A 27,402-nucleotide genomic window follows, 5' to 3' on the forward strand; every position below is an offset into this window, starting at 1 on the left:
GTGACAAAATATTTTAAAAACAAACACACACACACACACACACACACACACACAACCTATATGTGACAGAGTTAATGGATAGTCCTTGTCACTTAAGGTGGGACTGAGTATGCGATGGTTATATCCACAGCCACACAACTGAGATATAAATGCTGTAAAGATCATCTTGTTTCCACACACAAGATTATAAAGTCTTTAATTCAAAGAGAATAACATGAACATGAAGTATTAAATGTTAAGAACAATCACAACTAAACTAAAAACATTATTATTGTTTTTGTCTACGACACAGTGATTTTCTATCCCGTACAAATCATTAAAAAATAAACATTCCCCAAAATTGATCAACTTTGAGAGTTTAAGGCTCTTATTCCAGGAAACTCGATCTTATTTTGCTTTTTTTTTTTGAAGTTTTGTTTATTGCTACCTTACGACACCATTTTCTGAATGAGACACACATTTTGTTATGATAATTGTCTTTTGTCTTTGAGCACAACATCAGTCTTTGAACATCAGAATTTGTTCAAATTATACCCAATAACTTGTTACATAGCTAGACAAACACATCACGCTCATAATTATTGTGCCAACCTGGTCCAAAACAAATGTTTGGTGCTGCTCTTTTGTCTTAATTACTGAGCCACAAGTGAGCGCTGCAGGCACAGGAGATGAACGTGTGCTTGGTGTCGGCTCAGCCAAGGTAGGAGAATTCTATTTGAATAGATTAGTTTCATGTCAAATGTGCCTTGGGAGGTTTTCTGGTTTCATAAGTGCGACATCATGCACACCTGAGTAAACAGTCCCCGCAGCCTCGAAGCAAAACTGCCTCAGTGAAACTTCTATTGTTTGTTCATCTCCTCTATGTGCGATGTTCACGTGGTCATTTGTTAATCAAAGTAAACCTTGTTTTATAAGACGGCATTCTTCTTCATTAACTGCAATGCATTCACATTTCTGCACATTTTCAAATCTGACTTTAATTCTTCTTTCTTTCTTCCACAGTTGGTTTTTGCAAAGGTCTCATTTAGCCATTTCATTTAGGTCATTTAAGAGTCTCTTTTCCCTCCATGAAAATAAACACATAAATAAACTTGCCATAGGTCTTAGACTCTTATGTTGTCACTGACTCTTCTACTGTGGAGGAACTGCACTTCTCCACTGTTGCCACTAAGAGGCATCATCCCTCCATCAAATTTTGATCTATGTATCTATAGCGATGAGTTACTGTTTCCTTTTCTAAGATGTAAACACCAAACTGTCATTAATGAGATGTGATTAAATGATATTATGGTATATATAATTATATATAATATAATTCCCATTATGTTGGCTTACACTTGTGTTAGTGAAGACAGATTTATAGTCTGCTCATGTCAATTCTTCCTCCATGTCAACATAATTTCCACATATTGTCATATCATTGATGTCGACTGCGGTGTGAGGTCAAGAGATTTACTCTAAAATACATTACGTCAGTGTGTAAACGTAGTTTAATCAAAGTGTCGAAGTTGACCTGCAGTCACGGCACCACAGAGAGGTTTAATTTGACTAAGTTATATGTGAAAGCAGGGCCAGGTGAACCTGTCGTTTCTTCTGAGGGAAAAGCTGAATTGATTTAAAACCCTGATCGCATCTGACTCTTTGTGTAACATGTATTTGTTTCTGGTTTATTTCCTCGTCTCTTGGTCAAGTTTATAATTCATTAATTCTACGTATATAATAGTAAATCAGTTTAGTAAAATTTTGTAGAAAATGAAGCAAAAAGAGCAGTGTCCACCTATAAATCCATCAATAAAACTTTTAAGACACATTTTTCAAAAGACCAAAAAAAAGTAATACTTAAAAAAAGGAGAGAAATAATAAAGAAATACAGACACCTTTTGAAATACGCATGGAAACCTAAGCTCAACTGTAGATTTTGATAATGTGCCCTGATGCCTTCACTCACGTTGAAACCTAAAGCACGTGTAGTGAAGACCCCCACAGAGCAGCCTGCTCTCTGCACCCCCACCCAACACTTTTCCAAATTCTTCCCCGAGGACACATTCACAGGAAGCCGACAGCCTGCTGTTTCAGCTCCACAAACAAAAGCTTACAGGAGGCTGCGAGAATGATCCATTATTAAACCGACGGCCCTGAGCGCTGAGCTGCTCCCCCTCTCTCCACCTCCTCCGCCCTCTATACAGATGGACCACTCAACACTGGAGATGGTGAATCTGCTTTAATCTCAACATCAATGCGTGCATTTTTAGTTTCTTCTTTCTACGCAAACATACAAATGATATAAATAGTGTGTAATGTGAGCTCTGACAAACGCCGATTAATCGTTCGCCAAGTTAATTACATTTTCATCTGGCTCATGGCTTAAAGATCAGTGAGAAGCGTAGTACTGAAGATTTCTAAATAAAGAAGAAAAAAAACTACAAAATGACTGCGTTCATTATAGATTATATTCTACCGCATGGGAAAGAACAGCACTAAAGCTCCACTGTGTCCCACTGCCAAACATGGGGGTGGGGGTTATTTACAAGAATTATGCTTGTGTATAACAGAGCCCCATCACTGAATAGATTTCTTTATATCAAAATGCCATTCAGGGCCACATGGTGGAGTAATGGTGAGTGCTGTTGCCTTGCAGCAAAAAGTGTGCGTGTGTGTGTGTGGCTTCAGGTTCTCCAGTTTCCTTTAACAGTCAAAAACTATACAGACGTAACTTGGACCCCACGCCTTTCCACCCTATCTGGGGTCCGTACCCCTTGTGTGGAGGACGAAGCCGCAGACAAATGAGCGAATGAAAACGCCATGAAACACAGAAAGCTCTGTGGTTACAACGCAGGAGAGACACTTGCTTCTCAGATGATGAATAACTTTGTCTGCAGGCTGAAAACCGGCCCACCATGGTTCTGATATTCCACCCATGGTGACGAGCGTGGGACTGAAAGATGAAATAATACTTTCCATAGATTCAAATACAAACGAGTGCTGGGTTTTTCAGAACCAACGACGTGGAAGAAGAAACACAAGCTTCTCATCAAAAAAACTCAGTTCATGTGTGGTTTATTTTTTCTATGGCACCATTATCATTTAGTGTCACATAAAACAAGACTACAGATTGGTACAAAATAATAATTAAAAAAAATAATAATGGGGGGGGTTGTTTGTGGTGTCATTTCATTAATGTCACGTTAGACAAGCGTGTGTTGCTCTTTTTCTCTTTTGGTTTGAGTGACGTCGCCTTTCACAGGACGGACAAATGCACAGTAAAATACAAACTAAAAAAAAACAAAACAAAACTATTCAGTAATATCTCTCACTCAAAAGGAAGAGGCTGCAATATGCAACATATTCATTGTGTTCAGAGCCCACCGCCTTCTAGAGGAAACCAAGCTGCAGCAAGTCACCTCACACAATTACCAAAAAGAAATAAGTTAGAAAAGCAGATGAAACCAGTGGTGAACACGAGACAGTGATGGCTGTGGTCAGTTCAGACAGGAGAAACACACCTTATTGCACCTTTGACACCTCAGTGAGAAGTTGCTCGTGAATGATGAGGAAAAGAGCAAGTTGAACTCTTTAGAAAAAAAAAAAATATATATATATAAACTTAACTAGTTCAAACCAATAGCATTTGTCCAGAGAATCATGAACATCTTTAACTAAAATACAATGAAAACAAAGGGAATGTAAACAAAAAAACAACACACATACAACTGTACATAAATGTTAGCAAAATAAAGGCATAGTTTCTTAGTTCATGGTGGCAAAACTAATTTGCATGTCCTATCCAACGGTGGGGAAAACAAACATGTGAGTTGCAGTAAAGTTTAGTTCGAGTAGTTGCAGCTTTCAGGCGACTTCAGGATGACGCGCATCTGAATTATGCATTCAAGGTTCACTGCTCGAGCGTTGCAGCAGCTGAGGACGACGCAGCGCCAGGAAAATGTCCCGCATCTACAGCGACACAGTTTGAAATGTCAGTGTTCGATTTTAAAAGGCAGTTTAAATGTTTATGTACAGAATAGAGATTTCTTTTAACTTTAACTACAGTGAGCAGTCATTTCCGTTCAGTCTACAGCTGAAGCACTGATGAGACACTTCAATTATAATTAGCAGATTTGACCTTTTTGACTGCTGGTTGGGTAAATCAACAGATAAGAACTACAAACTCAACCACAGTTAGATTTCAGGCAACGACGTCCACGGTCATTTAAGATATTGCCACGGCAACCACTGGCGCTGGGAATCTGGATGTGCTTATCTCTAAACAGGAAGTGGAAGAGTGGGAACTGCAGCTTTGGGAATCTTGGAAGTCATTAGACAGCAGAGTTGAGAGCAGAGTATGGTCCAGTGATGAGGACGGGGAAACATTTAAGGACCCCCGCAGATGCCGAACTAGCATCCACGTTAAAGCATAATAGCACAGAATAATGAGAAGGCTGCGAAATGCGGCCTTAAAACCTGAGCTGGAATATACAGTTTACATGAGGAGGTACAAAAAAAATATTAATCAATGGGGTGTTTCTAAGTGGGTATAAAAAGCTACACTATATCAAACAAAATGAATAAAAGAAAGAGAGTCATCATAAATAAAAGCTATGGCATGTTTCAATGCCATCATATTCAAGTAATCTTGGTCAAGTCCCTGATACTTAGTGGTTCATGTAAACATTAGAGTCATTAACACAGACACAGAACCAATAAGTCACAAGAAGGCAGCAGCAATTCAATATGTACAATAACACAACCAAAGTCCACATCTCCTTCACTAACGCTGGTCCACTCACGTCCGTTTGTGTCGTGGACGTCGGGAGATATTTCAACTTTAGTACAACAGAGCCGGCGGCTTCAAGAGAACCACGTGTTCACCCGCGCGTGCGACGGCTCTGCCACAAGGCTCGACTTTGGAGGAGGGAGAGAAGAGATGAACGTGAAGGTGAGCGGAGGAACCGAAACCTAATGAAGCAACTGCAGGTGTGTTCAAGCCGAGCGAGGGACTCCCTGAGCCTACACGCAGTGATCAGTGTTCCCTGACAAGGACACTTTTTGTTTCTTACCGAGTCGGCAACAAGCCTCCGTTTCCTCCTCCATCTCTCTCAAATAGTGGCTCAATAAACAATATCAGCCAATTTTTAATAAAAAAAAAAAAAAGTAAAATTTTTTGGATTAGAAAATAAATGCATGAAACAGTGAGATATCCTCGTCCACAGCTACGTCGTGTTCTGTGCACGCGTCTACAGCCGCGTTCACACTGGACGCGTCTGCAAATTCAGGCACACGTTAACTGACGAGAGATTCTACACCGTCTGTGCGAGCCGTGTGTCTCTGGTGCGTCACACAGCTCTTTTTGGATACAGATCGTTTCTCAAGCGAGTCACAAGTGTCTTGGAGCAAATTAGACAGTGAAAATGATCTTACAAGACTGTTTCAGTGTCTGTATCTGCCACATACTTTTTTCTTTTTTTTTTAAAGTAAAAGCACGGTAGCATTTCAGTTCCCTGAATCCCTTTTTTTTTCATAAAATACAGTATGTGCAGAAGCAACGGATGTGGGGCTTTATACTGAAGAGTCCTCGTGACTAAAAAAAGTTAGGTTTTATCAGCAGACGTGACACAGCTGCGTGAGATGCACGTGCGTCTACTATGAACCTGGCGTAAAACTGGCTCAGCTATCACACAACTGAGAACTGGCACTGAATGAGGTGTGTGCACTGTTTCATTCACAGTGATGACACAGATTTATAAAAACCAGTTCACGATATGGCAACAACATGTTCTTTGCAATGCCTCCGTATTAAAAACAGTGGAACGTTTGTCACGTGAGCGTGATGACTTCCACCGGGTCCGCCTTGCCTTTGGACCTCTGCTTGCGTTTGAGGCGTCTCTGTGACTGGGGGGCGGGGCAGGCTGAGGGTGCTGTGGTGCCGACGGAGAGAGAGAGGAGGTCTGTGAGCGGATGTTTCAGGGCAGGGAGCTGGGTTGAAAGCATGGCAGCGCACTCCCGCACGGGTTTGTGATCCCTCTCCGTCTCCTGGCGTCACCTGTCAAAGCAGCCAGCTGTGAAGGTATGATGAGCGCCCAGGTAGCCCCCGCTGTAGGCCATGCTCAGACAGTGCCGCGGCTCTCCTGCCAGGGTCATTTGCACAGAAATCGGACCCTGGAGCGGCAGTGCACGTGTACCCGGCTGTAGACCAGAGGTGAGGCTTGGGTAGGAGGGGAACCCACTGCCAGGAGTGATGGAGGGCGCCCCAGTTAGCAGCCCCATCCTGTGGCTCTGAAGGAAGTCCTGAGACATGTTCACCACAGGCCCCAGACCCTGGGAGTCTGCTAACGCTTGCAGCTGGGACAGGGATGGAGAATGCTGGGAGAAGTGTGGGAAGCCATCAGGCTGAAAGAGCAGCTGTGGCGTGGATGAGGTGGAGGAGGAGGAAGAGGAAGAGGAGGCCGGTCTCTGAATGGCCGACACTGGGGAGAGGTGAGAGGTCTGGACCTGAGACTGCAGGGAGGAGGGACGGTGAGGAGGAGTGGATTTGGTTTTGTTGGCCTCCTTAACGTCGCTGTCGTGGGCACTGCAGCAGAGGAGAGTGCACAAATGTCAGTTGTTATCACCTCAAACAAATTTAAATGAACTCAGACGATATGTGTATGAGAAAGTCAGTGGTGAATGCTCATTTTTACGCTGATAAATTGGACAAATGTCCCAATACACAATCACTAGCGGGTAATCTAGCTTTTGACTAGTCCTTAGCATGTCGATTGCCATTTCATGTCTTAGTACACAAACATGCAGTAGTAATTCGCCTCCCAATTGCATTATCTGGGTGTGACCTTGAATGAATTTCTAATGTCATGCAATCATATTGATAGTTTTAGGGAGAAAGCAACGTGTGTTAATATTTGAGTAAAAATGTCCTTCCAGAAAAAAGCCGACTGACATAAACCATTTAACAGGAGCAGAGGTCTGAACCAGTTCTTCACCTCCCACACTATTAGTCTGTACATGTGTAAACAATTACAGTTTCACAGGAGCAGACACACACTGCCCCTCGCTGACCATTAAACGGGCAAGATAATTGTTGTTAAATGCACACATTACAAGATTCTTAAGGTTAAAGCACCAGCCAATGTTATCACCAAAAACCATGGCAACAAAGATAAACATAGCATGGGGCCTTAATGTCGTGTATACTGCGTTATCCACTACAGTTTGAGAAGCTTATCTGTCATCCTGGAGTGTGTGTGTGTGTGTGTTGTGAGTGTCTCTTACAGCAGCATAAGCTCAATGCACTGGGTGAGGTGGTCCCATGTGTAGCCAGTAAGCAGATGTAGAGCCGTTGTCCAGCTTGGGGAAATCTGAAGGCAAATGCGAGATGCTGCAACACATGCAGCTGCAACCTGGGACGGTCGGAAACTCAGAAAGGCATGATCTATGAGAACCAGGAGACAAGAGTGAATTCTTTCATCAGTCGTGCATCACATGCTGATCTACTGCAGCCCAAAGATCGATAGAACAAACAAGGCAAAGTCTATTTCACCCTCCTCCACTCGACCCACCTTGCAATGACACTTCCAGGAAGTAGTGAGTGTATTTGTCCATGAAAGCCTTGGTCTTGGAGAGGGAGGACAGGGGCCAGCCGTTGTACAGGTCGCCCTCCTGCACCGAGGCATGGAGGTAGTAGTCAATAAAGTGGGCGGGTGTGGGCATGCACAGATTCCAGCCAAAGGTCTCCAGCAGCAGTAGCTCCATCTTAATCAGATCCCTCTTGTTGAGAACCAGGTTCAGGCTGCACATGAAACCCAGAGAGTTCAGCTGCTCCAGTTTAGGAACCCGGTCCTCTTTCTCCTCAAATTTACCTGGAAACAAACAAGCAGATGTGGCAGAACTTAGTGTTTAATCCTATTTTATTTGTTACACATCATAGACACCTCAGAGATTAGAGATTCAAGCCTTAATGGGTATGTAAACAGTACTTTGAGCCGTAATGGATCAGTGTTGTCAAAATGAACGGCATTGAAAATGTAACCTGAATTCTTTGATCTAACATTTGAAAACAAAAAAAAAAAAAATTAGAAAACAATTTCACAACAGTGAAAACAATTAAATTACAGCCAATTTATTAAGACAGTAAGATGCATTCTGGAAATCATAGCAGCAGACAACTCCCTAACAATAAGTGAGATGTCAGTAAAGAAATTACCTATTTCATCTGAAGAGATTGACAAATGACAATATAAAGTGCAAATCCTCAACATTATATGCCAGTTGGAAAAAAAATATATTTTTATAGGCAGATGTGGGATCCCAACACAAAATCTTAACAGCTTTTGATAAGAATTTGTGTTTTTTTCTCCCCCAGAAAATATCAACTGTAGCCAAATGCAGCAGATTTACAGTCAATACTAAAGAAGCTAAGAACTAAAGCAGAGTGCCTGCTAAGCATTAGCAATGAAGTTGACTATTACTGAACATCTGGCCATAAAGCTCAGCCATTTCACTAACAAGCCTTGGGAAGCATCACTACAAGCTTACAGAGCGTGGGGCACTCCGTGTGGATTACACAAGCCCGACTCTTCCCTATGAAAGAGCAAGTAATCTCGACCCCTCATATTTCTGTTCCTCTCACTTGCTCCAGATCCTCACAAGACTTTACAGCAGTGCCATTATGGTGAGGCCCCCTCCTCCCCTCCCTTCACCATCCCAGGATATACTTTCCATAGCAACAGCCCTGAGGCCTCGGGGGTCCATGTGGCCAATGAAGAGGGGTGATTCTGCTTTTAATCCACAGGTCCAGCAGGCCTCTGCTCAAACTTTAAGAATGAGGGTGAGGAGGAGGCGGGTGTCAGGTTACACACTGATACAGGCTTTGCTCTGAAGCATGTGCTTCTACTATACACAGCTTCAAGTGGGGGCACATTCTAGATTTGCAGTGGAACTGATTCGGCTCAACTGTGATGGGATTTTTAAAGCTAGTGTCAATACTGGAGAATAAGTTTTTTTGTTGTTTTTTTTAACACTGGACATAGTTTTGATTGAAGGCAAATTGCCTAAAAAGAAACATGATGTTGAAGAGCTTATGAAGAGTTTATAATAAGTGTTGTCTGAGGGTTGTTTTTAGTAGATATGTAAGAAAGTTGACATATCAACATTGAAAAATAAATTTAACAGAGCTGTCTAGAGGAGAAACGTCTGATAAGTGATTGATACATAAATACCAGGAACATCTTTCATGTCAAACAACATATACACAGACACTGATTTTTCTGGCCTGGTGAAATTGACCTGCCTGTGGCTCTAGGTTAAGCTCCTCTTTGATTTGTGATTTGCATGAGTGAGCAGTGGGCATGTACTGGATTGCAATGGCCTATCACAGATAATAAAAAGATAAATAAACCCTCTAAATCCCAACCAACATAAACATGCAAATAAGCACCTACACACACCCCTGCTTTGTTTGTATTACATCCACAGGCTGAGACTATAAGGTTCATGTTGTTGTGTCGGCTTTGTCAAAATATAAATCCAGCTGAGAATTGCAATCATCCTCTGTTGGCGAAATCCTTGGCCTCTTATCTAAAGGCACAAAGGCAACAAGATACTATTGCCTCGGCTACATAGCGTTTTATGCCCACGTCTCCACGAGAGTGGCTTCTTCCTATCAAGTGTGAGTTTTACCACTGATGTTGCGACCTGCCATTAAACAAGACAGAGGAGTGGAAGAGAGAGACGGAGTAGTTGAGGAAACACGAGGGGAGGGGAGTGGGGGGGGTCTGCAGCTCCACAGGCCAGCGGGGTAATTAGCAGAAAGGCAGTAATGGCGTCTCTCCAGCAGAACAGGAAGCACACTGCAACAGGGCTGTTTACACCCACAAGGGCTTGTTTTCCGCAGCCCAGTCCACACTTGCCCCATTCTCTCACCCTCATGTCCTCTGATCATGGCTCTGGCTGCTCCAGAGACTGCCGTGTCCACACAGATGCCGCCATAAAAAGCCATCAATACCCCCTATCTCCACACAACCACAGCCTTTTTGATCTTGAGAGAGACAGTGAGAGTCAATCTCCTAATTGTGCTCTACTGTGGGTAACCAGGTGCATGAGAACTAACCTTTACAAGTGAGGAAACAAAACAACCAAACCAACAGAAATAAGGGACGAGTGTGAACCACAAACCGGTTTGACGTACTGTAAAAAGAACTGACTCCTGTGCACATGACAGCCTCAGTGAAGAAAACAGGGGTATCATTCACGTGAATGAGTTGTCACAGCAGGAGAGATGCCACAGAGATAAAATCAGATAAAAATCAAATAAATCAATCATCCACAGATTGTTTTTTCAATTGTTTAACCTGACATGTGGCAGAATGGTAATAATATCTGATCATGTCCAAAAACTGAAATAAATTAAGTTGACGATGAAGATTAAGTTCTAAAAAATAGGCTAATAACTATTTTTTTAAATTAACACACTTTTTTTTTTATCAACAAACCGTTTCATTTCATGAGCTAATACAAGTTTTTGTACTTATGTAAAAAAAAAGCTATTCAAAGTTTAGTGGGTCAGAATTTGTACAAAGATAATTAAGGAAATGTATAAATGTGTGATTATTTAACAAAAACAACTAAGATCTTTTGTGATATCAATATCATCAGCTATATATTAGACTCAGAAGCTGATTAAAATTAATTGAATAAATCCAACTTCCAACACATGACTGCTGTCACAAAAAACAACACATAGAAGTGCACAGAAAATCTAAATAAATGTACATTTCCCTCTCAAATAAAAAAATATTCCTCATTCATTCATTTTTGACTGGACACAGTGCAGCAAAATTCAAACACCATCCCAGTCCCTAATTCTACTGCCTGTGTCCTGAGAGAGACACGGTGCATTCCTCTCCCGTGACTTCAGTCTACCTGGAATGCAGGCGGCTCAATGATCCTATCTGTATTCAGTGAGCAGGAAACAGACACCATTTAATTCCACAGCACGTATGCTTTAAATTTACTGTAACTACTTGACACCTACTCTTTCCACAGCACACACACACACACACACACACACAGGTGCCAGAGATGATGAGAAAAGTTAAGAGGTGACAGGTCAGAGGTTAGGGAGAGGTACGGCCGAGATGCAGAGCCTCCTCCCAGGTGTGCCGTCTGGGGAAGAGGTGAGTGTGAGGAGCAATAGGGGCTGTAAGGAAACCTGAGATCTGTCTTCCACACTTTGTATCTACAGCTCACCATTTTACAAATACAATCACACATTTTCAAAAGGAAAAGTAGATGTATTAATGTTCACAACCCATTTGTAGCTCAGTGAAAATTGACTATTTTCCATTTAGCCTGACTGTATTTACTTAATCATTTGCGGGGGCTTGTTAACTAAAAAACAAAACACATTTGGTTACACATGTTACGTACCACTGTCCCATTAAATTTCGACAAATGTCAGAGTGACCGACATGTGATGTGCATTGATTTTGGAAATCCACTTGTGGGTTATTGTCGTAAGAAATAATGTCATTCAATCATTCAATGTTGGTTAAAAAGGAAGAGAAAATCACAATGAATTGGACTCTCAAAGCAAATCAAACATGCGCCCAAGTATCATGATGTAATAGAATCGTGACAAAAGCATATCTCCCTCCCCCGCAGTAGTAGGTCATATTAGACAATGAATAGTACTACTGACCTGTCCACACCCATTAACATAATTGCATTCATTCTGAGGGCTGTACATGACAACAGTTCCATTTTAATTATTGCCAAACCTTTAAGAGGGGGGGAAAAGTGGAATTGGGTTTCCAATTCATCTACATTTCAGGGCACCCTGCTGAGTACTTCACCTCTAGCATGTCCCATTTTGTAGACCACCTCCCTTTCTTCCCTGTTTAACATCAGCGGCCGACCTGCCTTTGAAGTACTGCTCCACTCATTTCCCAACCCCCAAGGGATGTGAGGCTGCTTTTACAAGTCGCCCTGTCCCAGGACTGGATTACACTCTGCCTGTTCCTGACAAGGTGAGAGAACCAAGGGAGAAAAAAACAAACAAACAGCTCAAGGCAAAAAGACCAGAACCCTGTCAGCTACATAGCTGTGAGCTATTGAAGCAATGCCCGTTCGAATAAGAAATTAATTAAAACGACTTGAATGTGGTTCATAATTAGGGTGAGCAGGAGGGGGAAAGAAATCCATAGGTTTATCACAAGGTTGCCACAGCAACCATCTCCTCATTTAGCAATCTTAGCTTGCAGCAAGTCTCTACGATGAACACACAAACACACGCCTGCACACACACACACACACACACAACCTCCACCCCTCGGTTTCTGCTCCCCTCCCCCCTCTCTATGGGAAGCGTCTGGCTGGCTGTCCTGCTTGCATTGACAGGCTTTTGTTTGAGGCCTGACTCATAGAGCATATGGCAGGTGCCCCTCAGCACACAGAGCAGCCCCCACCCACCCCCGGGCTCCGAGGCCTATGCGAGTGTACGGTGTTGTGACCGTGCTTGGGGTGCGTGTCATAGAATGCTCTTTTTGGTTTCGCTTTAGAGACTCTTCACCGAATCTGGTTTGCTGGGCAAACATGAACAATAGGTCACATCATAGCTCAAAATGAACATGTACCGTTCATTATCAAAGATCACATTTCACATAAATACATCACAAGGCATCACAGCAGAAAATTCTTTGCACTCCTGTGCCGCCAGGCAGCACATCCACAATGTCATTTACCATCACAAGTAGCTGCAATATGCAGATGTGTGACTTGAGAGGGCAGGATCTGTCAGGAAGACTGATGTGATCACTGCAGGACTTCATGGACTGTAGCACAATAGAAGAAACTTAAGTTTGAGAGATGATTTCAAATGGAAATAAGGAGCCTGCATTAACTGTTTTTTTCAGAGCTGATATTAAACTGACCATGGTTTCCTTGGGTAATTTGCTTCACTGGAACTAAGTGAAGTAAAGTGAAATAAGTGCAGTCAAGAACACTCATTCCCTGTGGGTTTAAAAAAAAACAAAACTGAACAAAATCTCACTTCTGCAAATGAAGAGGTGATCATCCATGAACAAACACGTGGATCACAAGCATGCACAACAACAGACACACACAAAGGACTAACAGGATTAAGCTTTGACTGTTGTGAGGCACAAAAGAGGTGGTGATTAATTAACCAAGTGCAGAAGCCAGAAATATTTGAGGAAAGACAATGTGTGTGCCTGTCAAAGGCAAGGAGAGGGATCTGGGGAAGCCATTCAATAACTAGGCCAGATTCCAAAGCACTTCAGGACAGATAAAAACCCAAGACAACTTTGAATCAAACACTCTTTCAAGTCTTCATCAATCATAGCAGAGGATCCCTCGAGTACTGGAGGACTCAGAGGCAGGAGAGCAAAGAGGAGAAAAGCCCAACTAACTGAGCACCAAAATCAAAAGATTTAATAAAAAACTTGATTACGAGTAGAACCTCTGTCCAGGTTGAATCCATTTCTCTCCATGAGCAAACCCTAAAAGCAATTCTCGGATTCTCCCGAGATTGCTTTTAAGTAAAACCCCTTTCATGTTTCAAATTCAAATGTATCCCACCACAGAGACCAGTCTGATTGCAAAGATGGCCCGTATGTGACTTCACATTCGAGCACACATATGCCGAGCCCTCCCTCCCATTCTGTGCTCCCACTCTGACGTTATCATTAGTCTAATTACCCATGACGCCAAGGGCTGCATTAATGCACAGCAAACCTCTGTTAATCACGAGACAGGCACAGAGACACTAATAACACCGTGCATCAGCAGGACAATGATTAACACACCTGCTTTACACGAACAAAGAAACTCTGTTTCTGTTTCACAGAACAGAAGCTCGGGTTATCACACTAAACTGCACATGTTTCTGCACTAAAGCTCACAGTTGAAGAAGCAATAACATTAAGTAAGAAAACATACCAAAACAACCAAACCAATCTAAAAAAACAATTTTATAAAGAGAAGTTGGATCTGTGGTTTTTCCAGAACACAGATGAAACAAAAATGTATTATTATTTGATTAAATCCTAATATGGTCACAAATTTAACAACAACAAAAAAGGCGTGTGTGTTTCACCAAATGAGCTTCATGAGACAGCTTGGAATTCAGGGTAATGCTGTGCTTCAGTGACCTCCATCATGGCAGTTATGTTTCTGATGCTGGTCATCGGTCTGTCTGTCTGTCTGTTAGGCATGGGGCCATTACATTTTGGTTGAATCCCATTAAGAGGGTGGATGAAGGGATTTCTCTGACTCTCTTTTCTATATATATATACACACACACATACAAATAGTATTATGATGACTTTATGACAGACAGCAGGCAAGCTAATCTAACCATTACATATGAAAAACATCAGGTGATCACAAAGAAAAAGGCCATTCAAATGATTCCACCTTAAGAACAAACAAAGTGCTTTAGTCTTATACACTGCATAAGACTAAAACAACAGCAGCAGCCACAGAAAAGGGATCAAACACAAAGATAAAGTTCTGCAGACAAGCACCCTCCCAACCAGTTTCTCCTAAAACAATAGTGTAACCCTAACCCTAACCCTAACACAATGGCAACATGGTCTATTTTTAAAACGGCATCACAGCTAACAATAAAAGGTCCTTACAGGCTGTGAGATCAGTCTGTTAAGGGCAGATGTAAGACAAAATCACCATGATCTCTCTACAGTCACAGCTTCTTTTTTTGCTTTTTTTACTCAAAACACTCCTCGAGATTAAAAAGCACAACACCAAATGTTAAATTACTACTGCACTAACATAACATATACAACATATTACAGTTTCCATAGTACATCCAAGAAATAAGAGGGAAAGATGAGAAAGTATGCTCTTCAGGGAAAAATAAACACACAACATAAAAGTAACATCAGGGTTCATACACTACATATACACACACACACACACACACACACTCATATATATATATATACACATATATATATATATATATATATATATACACACACACATATACATATACATATATATATATATATATATATACACACACACATATATATATACACATATATACATACACACATATATATATATACACATTAACATGTAGATGCTGGAAGGCTGTTCATGCACTTACTAGCTAGGAGAAGACATGAGAGGGCTATCACGTAGAGCTGCTTGACGGCCACATCGTAGTGGTCCATGAACAAGTCCAGCAGATAGACGGCCAGGTGACGTGCTGTGGGACATAGCTGGTAGCGGTTACTGAGGATGGCCAGCAGGTCTGCAAAGTACCGCCGCATGCCAATCTGCGGTGAGTGGGCCCGATAGACTGGTAACTTCAACTCCTGAGGAGGGGGAAGAGAAGAGGGGTGAGAGTGTAAATGACGGGGGTAAAGAGGTGAGAGGAGCAGAAAGCAGTGGTGACGAATATGCATAATAATAGTGAGCCTTGCATCTCTCCTGCTGACTGGGTTTGACTGCTGTCAGGAGGTCTAACTCACTCACACCAAGAATAAAACCTTTTATTTTAACAAAAGAGAAACCGGTGCTCGCTCCAGTTTCATCTAATTCACCATTGCTGCGCAGACCTGGAGCTAATCTGGGTCATTGCAGGGGTCTCAGTGGGCTGAGGGAGGTGCTGATGTCTGTGTGTGGTTTTTTTTTTTAAAGGGGGGTGCCATGGAGGCTGGGTAGAAGATAGGATTAGGTTTCACCCCTAGAACATTGCCTATTCATGTTCAATTAGCTGCATGTGTTTCAAAGTGGAAGGAAGATACTTGGGGGCATTAGCATTGAATCAGCTTCGCCCCAATCAGCTATACAGAAAACAGCAGAGCACATGGCTCCAGTCTCAGAACAAACAACAGATGTACAAAGACAAAGGTATTAAAGCTGCTAATACCAGTAAAAATGTTTTTCCTTTCAAAAATGATTCATGAAATGATGTTTTTGTGATTCTGAATAAAAAACGGGATTTTGGATTTTGGATGTAATAGGAGATTGAGGATTGCTGAACAAATCTCCTTATGACCAAAATGTGAGGGCTGCTTACATTAAAGGAGAAATGGAGAAAACATAAACATCACGTTAACAGTTGTTAAGGATCATCCCTGCCTTTGGGCTGAAAGTCCCATATTTGTTTAAAGCATATCCTTTGGAAAGAGGGAGAACTACAGACTCATCCGGAGTTTAAACAAACTATTTGTTTTTAACACAACTAAGACAACAAAGATGCTCAGAATGACAATTCAATAGAATCCAAAATAAACAGTAACCCCCTCCCAAATTCAAATAGAGCCGCTCCACACCGGTGCCAAAACCAACCACACCACCCAGTCCTCCAGCAATTCAGATTCTGCCTCTGGTCCATCTGTCTGTCTGGGGGTATAAGGGCGGCAGCAGGAGGAGGGGGGGGGCTACTGGAGTCTGGAGGGGCTCCAGGGGGTGGGTGGGTGTGGAGGTGCCTTTGTGGGGGACCCGCACCATAATTAAGGACTCCACAGCTGCCTTTGCCTGATTTGCATGTCTGGTAATTTGCCACATGCTACACAGCACCACTAACTCTCCCACATCAGGGCATCATCACTGCAGCAAACATCATGAAAGCTGCATGAGGCTGTGGAGGAGCAGGCGCCGTGCGGGAAATCGCAACACTCATTCACCTTCCTTCACATTTTCAGAGAGTCCACAGAGACGGACCAAACCCAAAGGTTTTTAATTCATCACGATAAAGAGGGAAAAAAGGACGAGAGTGTACAATTGTGGTAATATTTAAACAAAACACACAACAGCTACACAATAATATGTTTTACCCCGTGTATTCTATTTTGTTTTGTTTCTTTCATAAATTGTACTTTCTCACGAAAAACACTTTAACATGCCTTATTGTCCAAATTGTCATATTTGATAATGTGCACTGTCGCCAGTTTTAAAGACTGAAAATCACTACAAATATTAATGCTTACTGTTTTCCTAACAGCCAGAAAATGCATTCACACCCCATATCCTTGCACTGATTAAAAAACATACTCACTGGTTAAAACCCTGTTTAAACAGTGTATGTTTTCACGTAATGATACATTATACAACAGATAAGTTCTTAAATACTTAAAGTTCTTAAAGCCTTAAGTGGAAAAAGAGAAACTGGCGTCACCATGAAGAATAGTAAGCATGAGGCAGAGGAATATCAAGCTGCTGTTTCTCTAAAAGTAAGTTTTAGAGGAGAGAGCAAATGATCTTATTGGGAATAAATCTGCCTCTGGTGGAAAGTCTGTGGCGGACTGTGCTTTAACGTTCAAGAGCTCAATATTTTCTCAGGTGGTACTTGGTATAAAAAGATTGAGAACCACCGTACTTGAGTGTGTCATCAGATCTGATGTGTGTCTGTGAGAATTAGTCTCACCCGTTTCTCAATCCACCACACGTATCAGATTTCGCTTTTTTTGTAACGTTACAATGAAGACGAGACATTACACCGCATGTACACTAGAGTGAGCCTGTGGCTTGGGATTTTTGGAGATCAAACCCTAAACATTAGACTCACAGTATCTCTCTTTCAATATAATATGTAAGAAAAGAGTGAGTGTGTTGTTGAGATAGCAGCTCTGCGTACAGATTCTCAGTCTGACAGCTCGCTCTGAGTCAGTCCCTGTCCAGCATGAGCAAACTGGATCTCACTGTGAAAGAGAATGACTCATTGTGAAGCTCACAAACATCCAATTCATGGTACAGTCGTCATGCCCCGCATAAATACATACAGTATAACCTCTCACACATGCAGAGACCTGACATCTCCGAAAAACCTGATCTGTACTCATCTCCCAGTGCGTGGAGCTGGCAGGAGAGCCACAGCCAGAAGATGCCAGTCAAGTGACAGATGTCTCCATTAAAGGGGACACATGGGAAGAAATATGATCACGCTTCGAGGTTAATTAAGACATTCTCAATTAATGAGCCTTAACTCCTCCATGTAATCTAATTTAGATCGGTTTTAAATAAACAGTGTGACCTGTGTAATTATTTTTTACTGTCCAACCTTTAACACGCTGTGGCCTCATCCACACGGAACACTGAACTTTCCTTATACAACCATTTTTATTTTTCTTGCTTAAAACAATTCTGAAAACAAAGCTTTCAAGAAATGTCTTCATCCACACGAAACCCACCCCCCATAAACAACTATAACCTCTGTAGTACATGAGCCATTCCTGTAAGTGGCGCTGTAAAGCCGGTACAGAAATACATCAAAAAGAAGAGGTTGTTAATGTTGAGCGGCACCCGCTGTGTACAAACGTCTTTTCTTTATTTACTTTTTTATTTATTAAATAAAGCTAGATTCGAATTCATATAAATTGTAACGTATACGATCACAGAAACAAAGACAGAATAAACCAAGTCAGGGGGAATAAGGAAAAAAAAGAAGAGTACAAAACTTCAGCTGATTCTCCTGAACTCGTTTTCCTATGTACAGCCCCAAAGGCTGGTTGTGTTTTAAGTCCCGTTGACTTGTTCTTGACTGACTTTTAAAATGTAATTTAGCGTTTTCTGTTAAGAGACCAGATAGACTATTATGATAAATAATTTGATTTAAGGGGACATATTATGCTAAATCAACTTTTTAACCATTTCAGTACTTATATTTGGGAAGTGTGGAAAAAGAATACCCAGTCATGTTTTCGTGGTCCCCCTTAATGTAAGTATAGGCCATAAAACACGTGATGTTGAATTCCCTGCGCTTATGACGGCAGCATGCGCATTTCACCGCGAATGTTACCACCCCACCAGTGAGTTTACTTCGAGAGCTCCACCTTAGCCCTTCGAGAGTGCAGGCGAGGGAGGAAGAGCAGTATTATGTCAACGCGGAGGGACAAGTGTGCTGTTGGTGAATGCACAGTGGAGCACAGTGTTTTACACAAACTTCTGACAATTATCAGGTCTGCTATCAAAGTGAAAACGTTCACAACAAACAGACTCACCTTGATGCGGAGGGACTGATGGATATCTGAAGCTAGCTGTCCTTTCCACCATAGCAGCTCCCTCTCCATCTTTCCCATCCAGGGGAGAGTTCAAGACTCAGGTTTGACCTGTAGAGACAGAGTTTGATACTTCAAAGATGTGCCAGTTGGAGCAGATAACTAAAAAAAAAACATCAACAATTAGTGAAGACACTTTGATACAGGACATATCAAAGGCTGATATACTGATATAAAGACATTGCACCAATATGCTTATTGACTTCAATCTAATGAATGAAAAGCTGCTGTTAAAAATAGAGGATTTTGAAGTTCTCCCCTGGTTTTGACAAAGTTTGCAAACATCTAGCTGCAGAGACAGATGTGTACAAAAAAGACCAACAACAGAGAAGTAGCTGGACTAAGGACAAAGGTGAGGATAACTAGAAACTCATTTATAGTTTTCATACAGGACGTTCACAGAGAAAATTAACAGTATCTAACTGATATTAAGTCACTGCTTTAAAATCAAAATTAAAACCCTTTTTAAAAATATATATATAATTGAATATGATAAAGGCTCAAGTTTGATCTTTAAAAACCAAATCTGATTTTGAACATCTAGTTGAAGAGACAGGTGTGTCCAAATTTTAGAGACAGTGTGGCACCTGAACTGAGAAACCTGAGGATAAAGTTATGGATAAATAAAAAGGGTTCGGATAAGCAAACATAAGATTTCATTATGTTCACAAGATAACCAACTGATATAAAGTCTGAGTTTTTAAACCAATGAAGTGCCGAGTTTGTATTGACAGTCAAAGTAAGGCTGGTGATAATAGCAGTAGATTTTGGATGAATCACAGTGTTTAAACATCTGACTCAGTCAATGAGACTGGGTCACAGAATCTTCTGAGAATGTTACACGCTTTTATAATGATTACATAACACGTGGATCAAGTGAAGGTGTTTTCCATGTATCTCTTGGAAATTGTTGGTTTACCTGATCAGGTACATAGAAATGGCTTTAAAAATGCTCAGAAATAGGATGTACAAATGTGTTCCAGTTAGGATTTATACAGACAATTGGCTCGTGGTGTTTTGTCTTCTGGATGTTCATATTAAAAAAGTTTGAGAAACACTGGCCCCACAGTGGAAGTCTCCGGCTGCATAGGCCATTTTCTGTGTTGGGGAATTTAAATGGCTCAGTTAAATGCCCGCTCCTCACACAAGGGTCGAATGAATCTCGGCAGACGTTCGTGGTTCACAGTTTAGACGGTTGGTGGAAAATAATGACATTTAACACACTTAAGGTTTCATTGAAAACGCGTCTGCACCACGAGACAAAGTGAGAGGCTACATTAGTGAAGTGCCCACCGAGCGCTCGCTCGCTCGCTCTCTCTCTCTCTCTCACACACACACACACACACACACGGTGGCCTGGCTTCACAAAAAGCATCACGCTGTAATAAAACATCTCCGCACACACACACTGCTCATCCCTCCAGCTGCTCAGAAACCCGGCTAAACTCCCGGTGTCCACCGGTACAAAAACATGTGCCACTCACCGCTCCGGCGACGGGAATGCCCCCCAGACCCCTTTGTCTCAGCCCGACATCCTGGATGAGATAAGTCCTCTTCGGCTCAACTTTGAGAAAGAAGCCTCTTTGATTCAGCCGAAACACAAAGTTCAAACGCGCCGACGGGTTCGTGAAACAGTCGCCGCCGTCAAACCCCGGTCACCGCCGTTTCCCCCCAAACTCTTCACACTTTTTGCCAGGGACTTGGCTCCGCCGTTTCACCTCCGGTGGCTCCGCGGTAACAAAGTCGGCTCTTCGGCTGCACCAGCTGCTGCTGCTGCTGCTACGAGGAGAGAGGCAGAGAGAGAAAGCGCTCCTCCTCCTCCTGCAGCCTGGGGGTTGTAGTCCTTTACTGGTCATTAAGGACTACAAACGTCCACATTTCAGTTGAGCACCTCGGGGCAGACTCTAGACCACGGCTACTCAGTTACAAACTCAGCTGGGCCACATTTTCAAAACTCATGAAACATTTAAAACCAGCGCAAATGTATGAAAGGCCTAAAAAAACTGCATGAAAATAATAACAGAACTGAACAGAATCTGAGGTGGTAGCAGTAATGTTTTTCACTTTGAAATAAAACATATTCTGTCCTCTGTCACAGTTGTTTCTCTTTAAAAGTTAGAATAAATCGTATTTAACACAGGTGCAACTCAAAGTGCATAAAACCAAAAAGGTGTGCAATGTTAGCAACAGCATTAGTTTCTCCGAATTAAGAGAAATCAGTCAGTCAGTCATCATCTAACCGCTTTATCCTCCACCAGAGGGTCGCGGGGGGTGCTGTGCCAATCTCAGCTACATCGGGCGATAGGCGGGGTACACCCTGGACAGTTCGCCAGTCCATCGCAGGGCCACACACAGCTAGAGACAAACAACCATTCACTCTCACACTCACTCCTACGGTCAATTTAGAGTGTCCAATTCACCTATTCCCCACATTGCATGTTTTTGGACTGTGGGAGGAAGCCGGAGAACCCGGAGAACCCGGAGAGAACCCACGCACACACGGGGAGAACATGCAAACTCCATGCAGAAAGGCCCTTGTTCCAACCGGGGCTCGAACCCGGGTCTTCTCACTGCAAGGCAAGAGTGCTAACCACTACACCACCGTGTGGCCCATTAAGAGAAATATTTGTCACATATGACCCATGGATATTTGAGGGACAGTGGAAAGTCTATGTCCGTTTTTTTCTCTCTGTTTCTGGTGGGACCACTAAGAGGTTGCTTTTGGGCTACATGTGGCCCATGGGCCGCCATTTGAATAGGTTGGCTCTAGACATTTGATGCCCTGTATCACTCGCCAGCCATTTTATTAGGTACACAGGTGCAATTTGACAGGTGTACCTAATAAAACGGCAGTGTGTGTGCGTAAGAGTGTATAATGAGGATTTTTGTAACCTTGGCTCAGAATAAGCCTTTTAAAGGGAATGTCCTACTTTACAGGTGGCCATCTTGTGCTGGATGTTTTCAACAGCAGCTGATGAGACAAACCAGCCTGAGCTCCCATTTTGCATTTTGAAGTGGACACTTACCATGCAAACAAAGAAATGGCAACTGTAGTTCCCTGACAAATGCATAGGAGAGGGAGGGGTGAGTGGAAGCGTCCTCCCTTTGTCTCACATTAGATAATTCTTATACACTGGACCTGGCCAGCAACAATGAAAGCAGTCCTGACACCACGCGAGAGCGACTAAAGGGAGGACCTTTTTCCTCATAAACTAAAATGTATTGATTTAACCAGTGTTGTAATATAACAAAGTACTTTACTTTGTTATTTGTATTTCTAGCAACTTTCTCCACTACATTTCCTGTAACTATCTTTGTTACTCGTTACTACCAAATAAAACCAGATGAAGAAGAGCTGGTAATGGTCTGTATTTATATAGAGCTTTGATGAGCTGCTTTATACTATTGTTTAGCCATTCACACATCTTCCATATTTTCACACACTTAATGCAGGGTTAAGTGTCTTGCTCAATGACACATATAGCCTAGCAGACCTAGGAATTGAACCCACTACCTTCCACTTGAAAGACAATTTTCATCATTACTCCTCACTTTTTTATATTTTTAAATAATATATTATTTAAATATTTTTTAAACTAAAACTTAAGTACATTTTATATCACAGAACATTACTTTTGATGCTTAAGGAAAGTAAATGTCATAAATGAGACTTTTGCTTAAGTAACATTCTAAAAAGTGACTTCAACGTCTACAAAAGTCATTTTCTGGAAAGATACTTGTATTTTTACTCAAGTATCCCTTTAAGGTACTTTATACAAGACTGTATTTAACCAAGGGCTTAATTGCATTAGATAACTGTTCCAAAGTTTCATAGATTAGCTGTTTAGAGTACTAAATAATGTCTGTATTTAAACCAAACTATAGAAACAGCTGTCTGTAACTCTCAAGCAATTATTTTGTGTTCTCTGTTGTTTTCTATAGATGTACAAATCGAAAACAGAAGAGGCAAACAAAAATAAATAATTGGAATGCTGCCCTCCACAGTTCATCTAATAATCATTTCAATAATCTAATAATCAAGCAGCACTGACAGGCCCTCACATCCCATGCATGTCAGGGTGTGGAGCATCAAAAATGGCCATTGTGTTGCACCAGAGACAGGCCAGCAATTATTTATGTCAGAGTAAAGCAAATGTAGACCCCACCCTGAAAGCTTCATGTAAATTAAACATTTTTCACTGAAGGCATACTTCCTGTTGCCAGTAGGCGGTGCACTGACTGGCCTTGTAGGTTATCATCTTGGACTGATTTTCCCCAAACAAGAAGATAAAAGACAGAGCAGAAGCCTGCTGTGCTGTAGCTCCTTCTGCTGGCAGAATATACAGCAAGATGTGCAATGCTGCCCTCTGCAGTTTGAAATTCCCAATCACATTCTGAAGTCTGAAATCACAAAGCTCAAAGTTGCCCTTCATTCTCATCCTTCATCCTCATCTCTCTCTCCTCTAGTCCTTCTTTTTCTTCTAATCATTTCCTGCAGGCTGCACACACTGAGAGGTGTAATGCTGCCCTCCACAGTTCAGAGTTCTTCATCACAGTTCATCTCCTCGGTCTCATCCTCTTCTTTACTCATTCCCAAGAATGAGGAGACACGAGAAGAGATGATTATTCTCAACAGTGTTTCCACATGACGAGAGAACAGCACAGTCTCTGGACTTAAACCCAAACCCACTGCTGGTTGTCATGAATCTGCAACACTATTTCCCCTGTTTTAAGATGTTTCACTGGCTTAAGTTCAAGAAAAATCCAACCCTGAATTTTAAAAATAACTCCATGTTTAGTGTGTGATTTGGATTCATCTTAAAATACCTGATGGGAAATTGAGGTTTTGGAAAAAACCTTTAGGTAGTTTGAATTTCATCATCTTTAAATCAACTGTTTTGTGATTTATTGTATAGTTTTGTTTATAATTACTTGGTATTTATATGCGTATGCACAAGATTAGATATTTTATTAATACAATAATGGAAATAAATAGATACTGTTAAACTGTGCAGATGAGAAGAAAAAAAACCTAAATGAAATGTACAAATACTGACACTAAATACTTTTGTATTACCCTATTTCAAACTGTGCTTACGTGTCTGTCAAATTACCATTGTTGAGAGAAATACAGTATGTTATTAAATAGTTAATTTAGTTCAGGTTTGACACTGATCAACGTTTTCTGACATTTTGTGGACCAAACTGTTACTCGATTAATCAAGAAAATAATCTACAGATGAATCGATTGTGTAATTAATCGTTAGTTGCAGCTCTAATCAGGACATAACAGCGCAACACAATTCTACTGTCTTCCCTTTCTGGTTTGAATTAATTGAAATTATTGAAACTCTTTCTTGTAATCCAGAAAATGGTTGATGAGCAGTGGGTGTGACACAATACTGTTATTGATTTCAGTTTTATTTAATAAAAACTTGAACGCATGTAAATAACTCTGGCAGTTCTTGGACTAATTATTTAAAAAAGCGTTTTCCTAGAAGTGTGACAGAGCATTGTGGTTTCTCTAGTTGACTTTCTTCCTTCAGTGACTGCCCCCTAGTGTCAGAACTTGTTCAATGGCAGGAACATGTTCCAGGAGTGCAGCATTAACTGTCATCCTTAGCATTTGCTTTCCTGTCAGCCTCATTGAGAAAGTCCTGGTCGGCATAGATAAGGAAGCCAGTGAAGGTGCTGTCTGTCCAGAAAGGGTCAAAGAAGAGTCCATTCTGCTCAGAGTAAAAGATCTGCAGCCAGACCTGGTCTCTCCGCTGCAGCTGGAGAACTGTAGACCCAGACGCCACATCGTGGTTTCCTGTGTTTGCGTCAAATGTCTTGATCTTGTACTGTCCATTGTGCACCAGCCCTATGGCCAGATGTTTACTTGCAAGAGTGATGTCATAAGAGAAATAGTAGACTCCAGGAATAACGCACACAAACTTCCCACTGGTGGCATTGTAGTGATTCCCCTCATTCAACAGGATCCGGCTGAAGCGGATGGGCATTTTCTCTTTGGGGTAGCTCTTTGTCATCGCCACAGAGAAGGCAGAACGGGCTGCACTGTCACAGTTGCAGCCTCCAGGCGCCCCTTCATGGCCTGTATCACCCCCCTCTCCCTTTGGCCCCCGTTTTCCAGCTAATCCCGGTATCCCACGCAGGCCCTTCAGACCTCGAAGTCCAGCCTTGCCGATAACTCCTTCGCGGCCTTTAATCCCGGGTTTGCCTTGGTTTCCAGTCCTTCCTGGATTACCTGAAATAACAACAGTTCTTATATTTCTGACACAGTAAAGTCACACGTGCTTTACTAATCTAATTTAATTTAATCTAGATTCTAATAGATAGATGGTAGAATTACATTGAACTACTTTATAGATCTAGTGTGTAACATTTAGCAGGGTTAATGGGCAGAAAGTGAATATCCTACCCATAAGCATATTTGTAGGAGTGTATAATCACTTTTGGAATAAAAAAACATTTGGATTTTGTTTCCTTAGAATAAACTTTCTTTATATACTGTAAGGACCTTGCTTTACAGTGTTTCCACAGTAGCCTGAAATGACAAACCAACCAGAGCTTGCATTTTACATTTTGAATAAGACCATTACTGTGCAAATGGAGAGTGGTGAGAGGAAGAGTCCTCTGTCCTAATCTGCAGTGTGGAGTGTTACTTTTAAATTTGAACAAATGTACACTACATTCAGCTCAACGCGACTCAGAGGCCGTGTTTTGATCTCGTGTCGTTCCTGCACTGAGCACAGGAAGTGGTTCGTTTTATGTCAAGACAGACAGAGACAACAGCAACATCAACAGCTAGTAAAGCAAGACGGCAGGTTTAGCTAAGGCGAGTGTTGTGAGGGGACAGCTGAGCACTACTGTATCCCTCCATGTGCAGCTTATGCTAAATTATGTGATTTAATTTATTCTATAATATATTACTGTTGGTACCTGCAGACGACTGTAGAACATCTCTGCATCTTTGGCTCACAGATAATACCATATTTGGATTGTTCAGCAGCTTGATGACTTAAATGCCTCGTCCGCTGCTGCGCTGCTGGTATATACACACAAACACTCCTTCGTTCAGGTCTGATAGTATTGTTTGACAGATGAGGGACGCAGCATACACAACCAAGGCTTCTGTTGACTAACAGACTAAACAGAGGCAAAATAATATCATCGACAAGAAGAAAAAATACCAAAAGTTATGCACTGCAGCTATAAATCAGTGGATGTTTTACAGACATTAATCCAGAATCCATTTTGTTTGTTCCCAAACATACACAACACTTGGATTCTGATGTATAGGATGAGGATGTACAGATGTGAACTCTGCTGGACTCTGCTTTGACAGCTGTCGGGTTTGTCTCACCAACATATGAGAGAAAGTGTAAGAACTGATTCAAACATCACGAGTGAGAAGATGACCACCTCTATTTCCCCTTTCTCCCTTCTCTCCGTCCTTTCCGTCTGGGCCATCCTTCCCCGGCGGGCCCATTGGTCCCATGGCCCCTGGTGATCCGGGGACTCCTGGGTTCCCCGCAGGCCCCACTGGACCGGGCAGACTGCAGATCAGCTGAGATGAGTGGATCGTGATGTTGCGACCTTTCTTAAATGAGGAATTTGTTGACTGGGGGTCGACAACTGACAACAACCAGCACAGCACACACATCTGGAGCATGATGGTCACTGTGGAGTCACAACAGGAAGAGACACATTAACTGTTCACAAGAAGAATACATAATACATTTGATTTGAATTTTGTCTTGTCACTATAGAAATGGTTAAAAATGTGCACTGTACAGCACATGCACACCATGTCTAGCTGTAATCCAGTTTACAGACGCTACATGCACACGAGTAGTCTCTTTATGCAATGACTGCGTGCATAGAGAAAAACTGGACTCGCAAAGAATGCAGCTCACAGCAAGTTAGCACAGGGAGGGCACTGGACAACTCACCAGTAGAAAAATGATGACCTATGAACATGTTAGCGTCCTTATTTCTGCGGGTGAGAGCAAGAATGTTCTCCTACATCATTTTCCAATAATCGGCGAGATAACGCTCTAGGAGAAGCACGGCAGAGAAATGTGAATCAGTCTGTGAATCACAGTCCATAACATCCGCCCTGTTTCAGCAAGTACTCTGCCAAAACATACTTTCACCATGATGTCATTCTATTCAAGTCAGTGCAGTGGCTATATTGTAGAGCTAAAGCTGTGACACCATCACTTGTTGGGAAAATGGGATGTTATATCACAGGCATAATGAAACGTATAGGACAGCTATAGGTGAATGACATACGTGTGTGATAGTGTAAGTGAAACACGGCGATGTGCAGAAGGGTGTATAATCTTATTGTGAATATGAC

The 27,402-nt window shown here is 41.8% G+C and overlaps 2 protein-coding genes across 2 annotated transcripts; both read right to left on the bottom strand.

Moving 5' to 3' along the window:
• Positions 1–3,041: 3,041 nt before the first annotated feature.
• On the bottom strand, positions 3,042–20,815 carry ccnjl (cyclin J-like). Its single transcript, XM_044041045.1, has 6 exons — positions 20,522–20,815; positions 18,981–19,088; positions 15,140–15,350; positions 7,551–7,850; positions 7,264–7,423; positions 3,042–6,565 (listed from the first exon to the last, which is right to left on the bottom strand). The coding sequence occupies exons 2-6, from the start codon at positions 19,056–19,058 to the stop codon at positions 6,034–6,036; spliced, it is 1,281 nt and encodes a 426-aa protein (XP_043896980.1). The 5' UTR covers positions 19,059–19,088; positions 20,522–20,815; the 3' UTR covers positions 3,042–6,033.
• A 3,625-nt stretch (positions 20,816–24,440) lies between these two features.
• c1qtnf2 (C1q and TNF related 2) lies at positions 24,441–27,166 on the bottom strand. The gene is made up of 3 exons (XM_044040933.1): positions 26,993–27,166; positions 26,463–26,720; positions 24,441–25,284 (listed from the first exon to the last, which is right to left on the bottom strand). The coding sequence occupies exons 1-3, from the start codon at positions 27,018–27,020 to the stop codon at positions 24,644–24,646; spliced, it is 927 nt and encodes a 308-aa protein (XP_043896868.1). The 5' UTR covers positions 27,021–27,166; the 3' UTR covers positions 24,441–24,643.
• Positions 27,167–27,402: the final 236 nt, after the last annotated feature.

Source organism: Solea senegalensis, linkage group LG12 (genome assembly GCF_019176455.1).
Source record: "Solea senegalensis isolate Sse05_10M linkage group LG12, IFAPA_SoseM_1, whole genome shotgun sequence".
NCBI classification, from domain to species: Eukaryota; Metazoa; Chordata; class Actinopteri; order Pleuronectiformes; family Soleidae; genus Solea; species Solea senegalensis.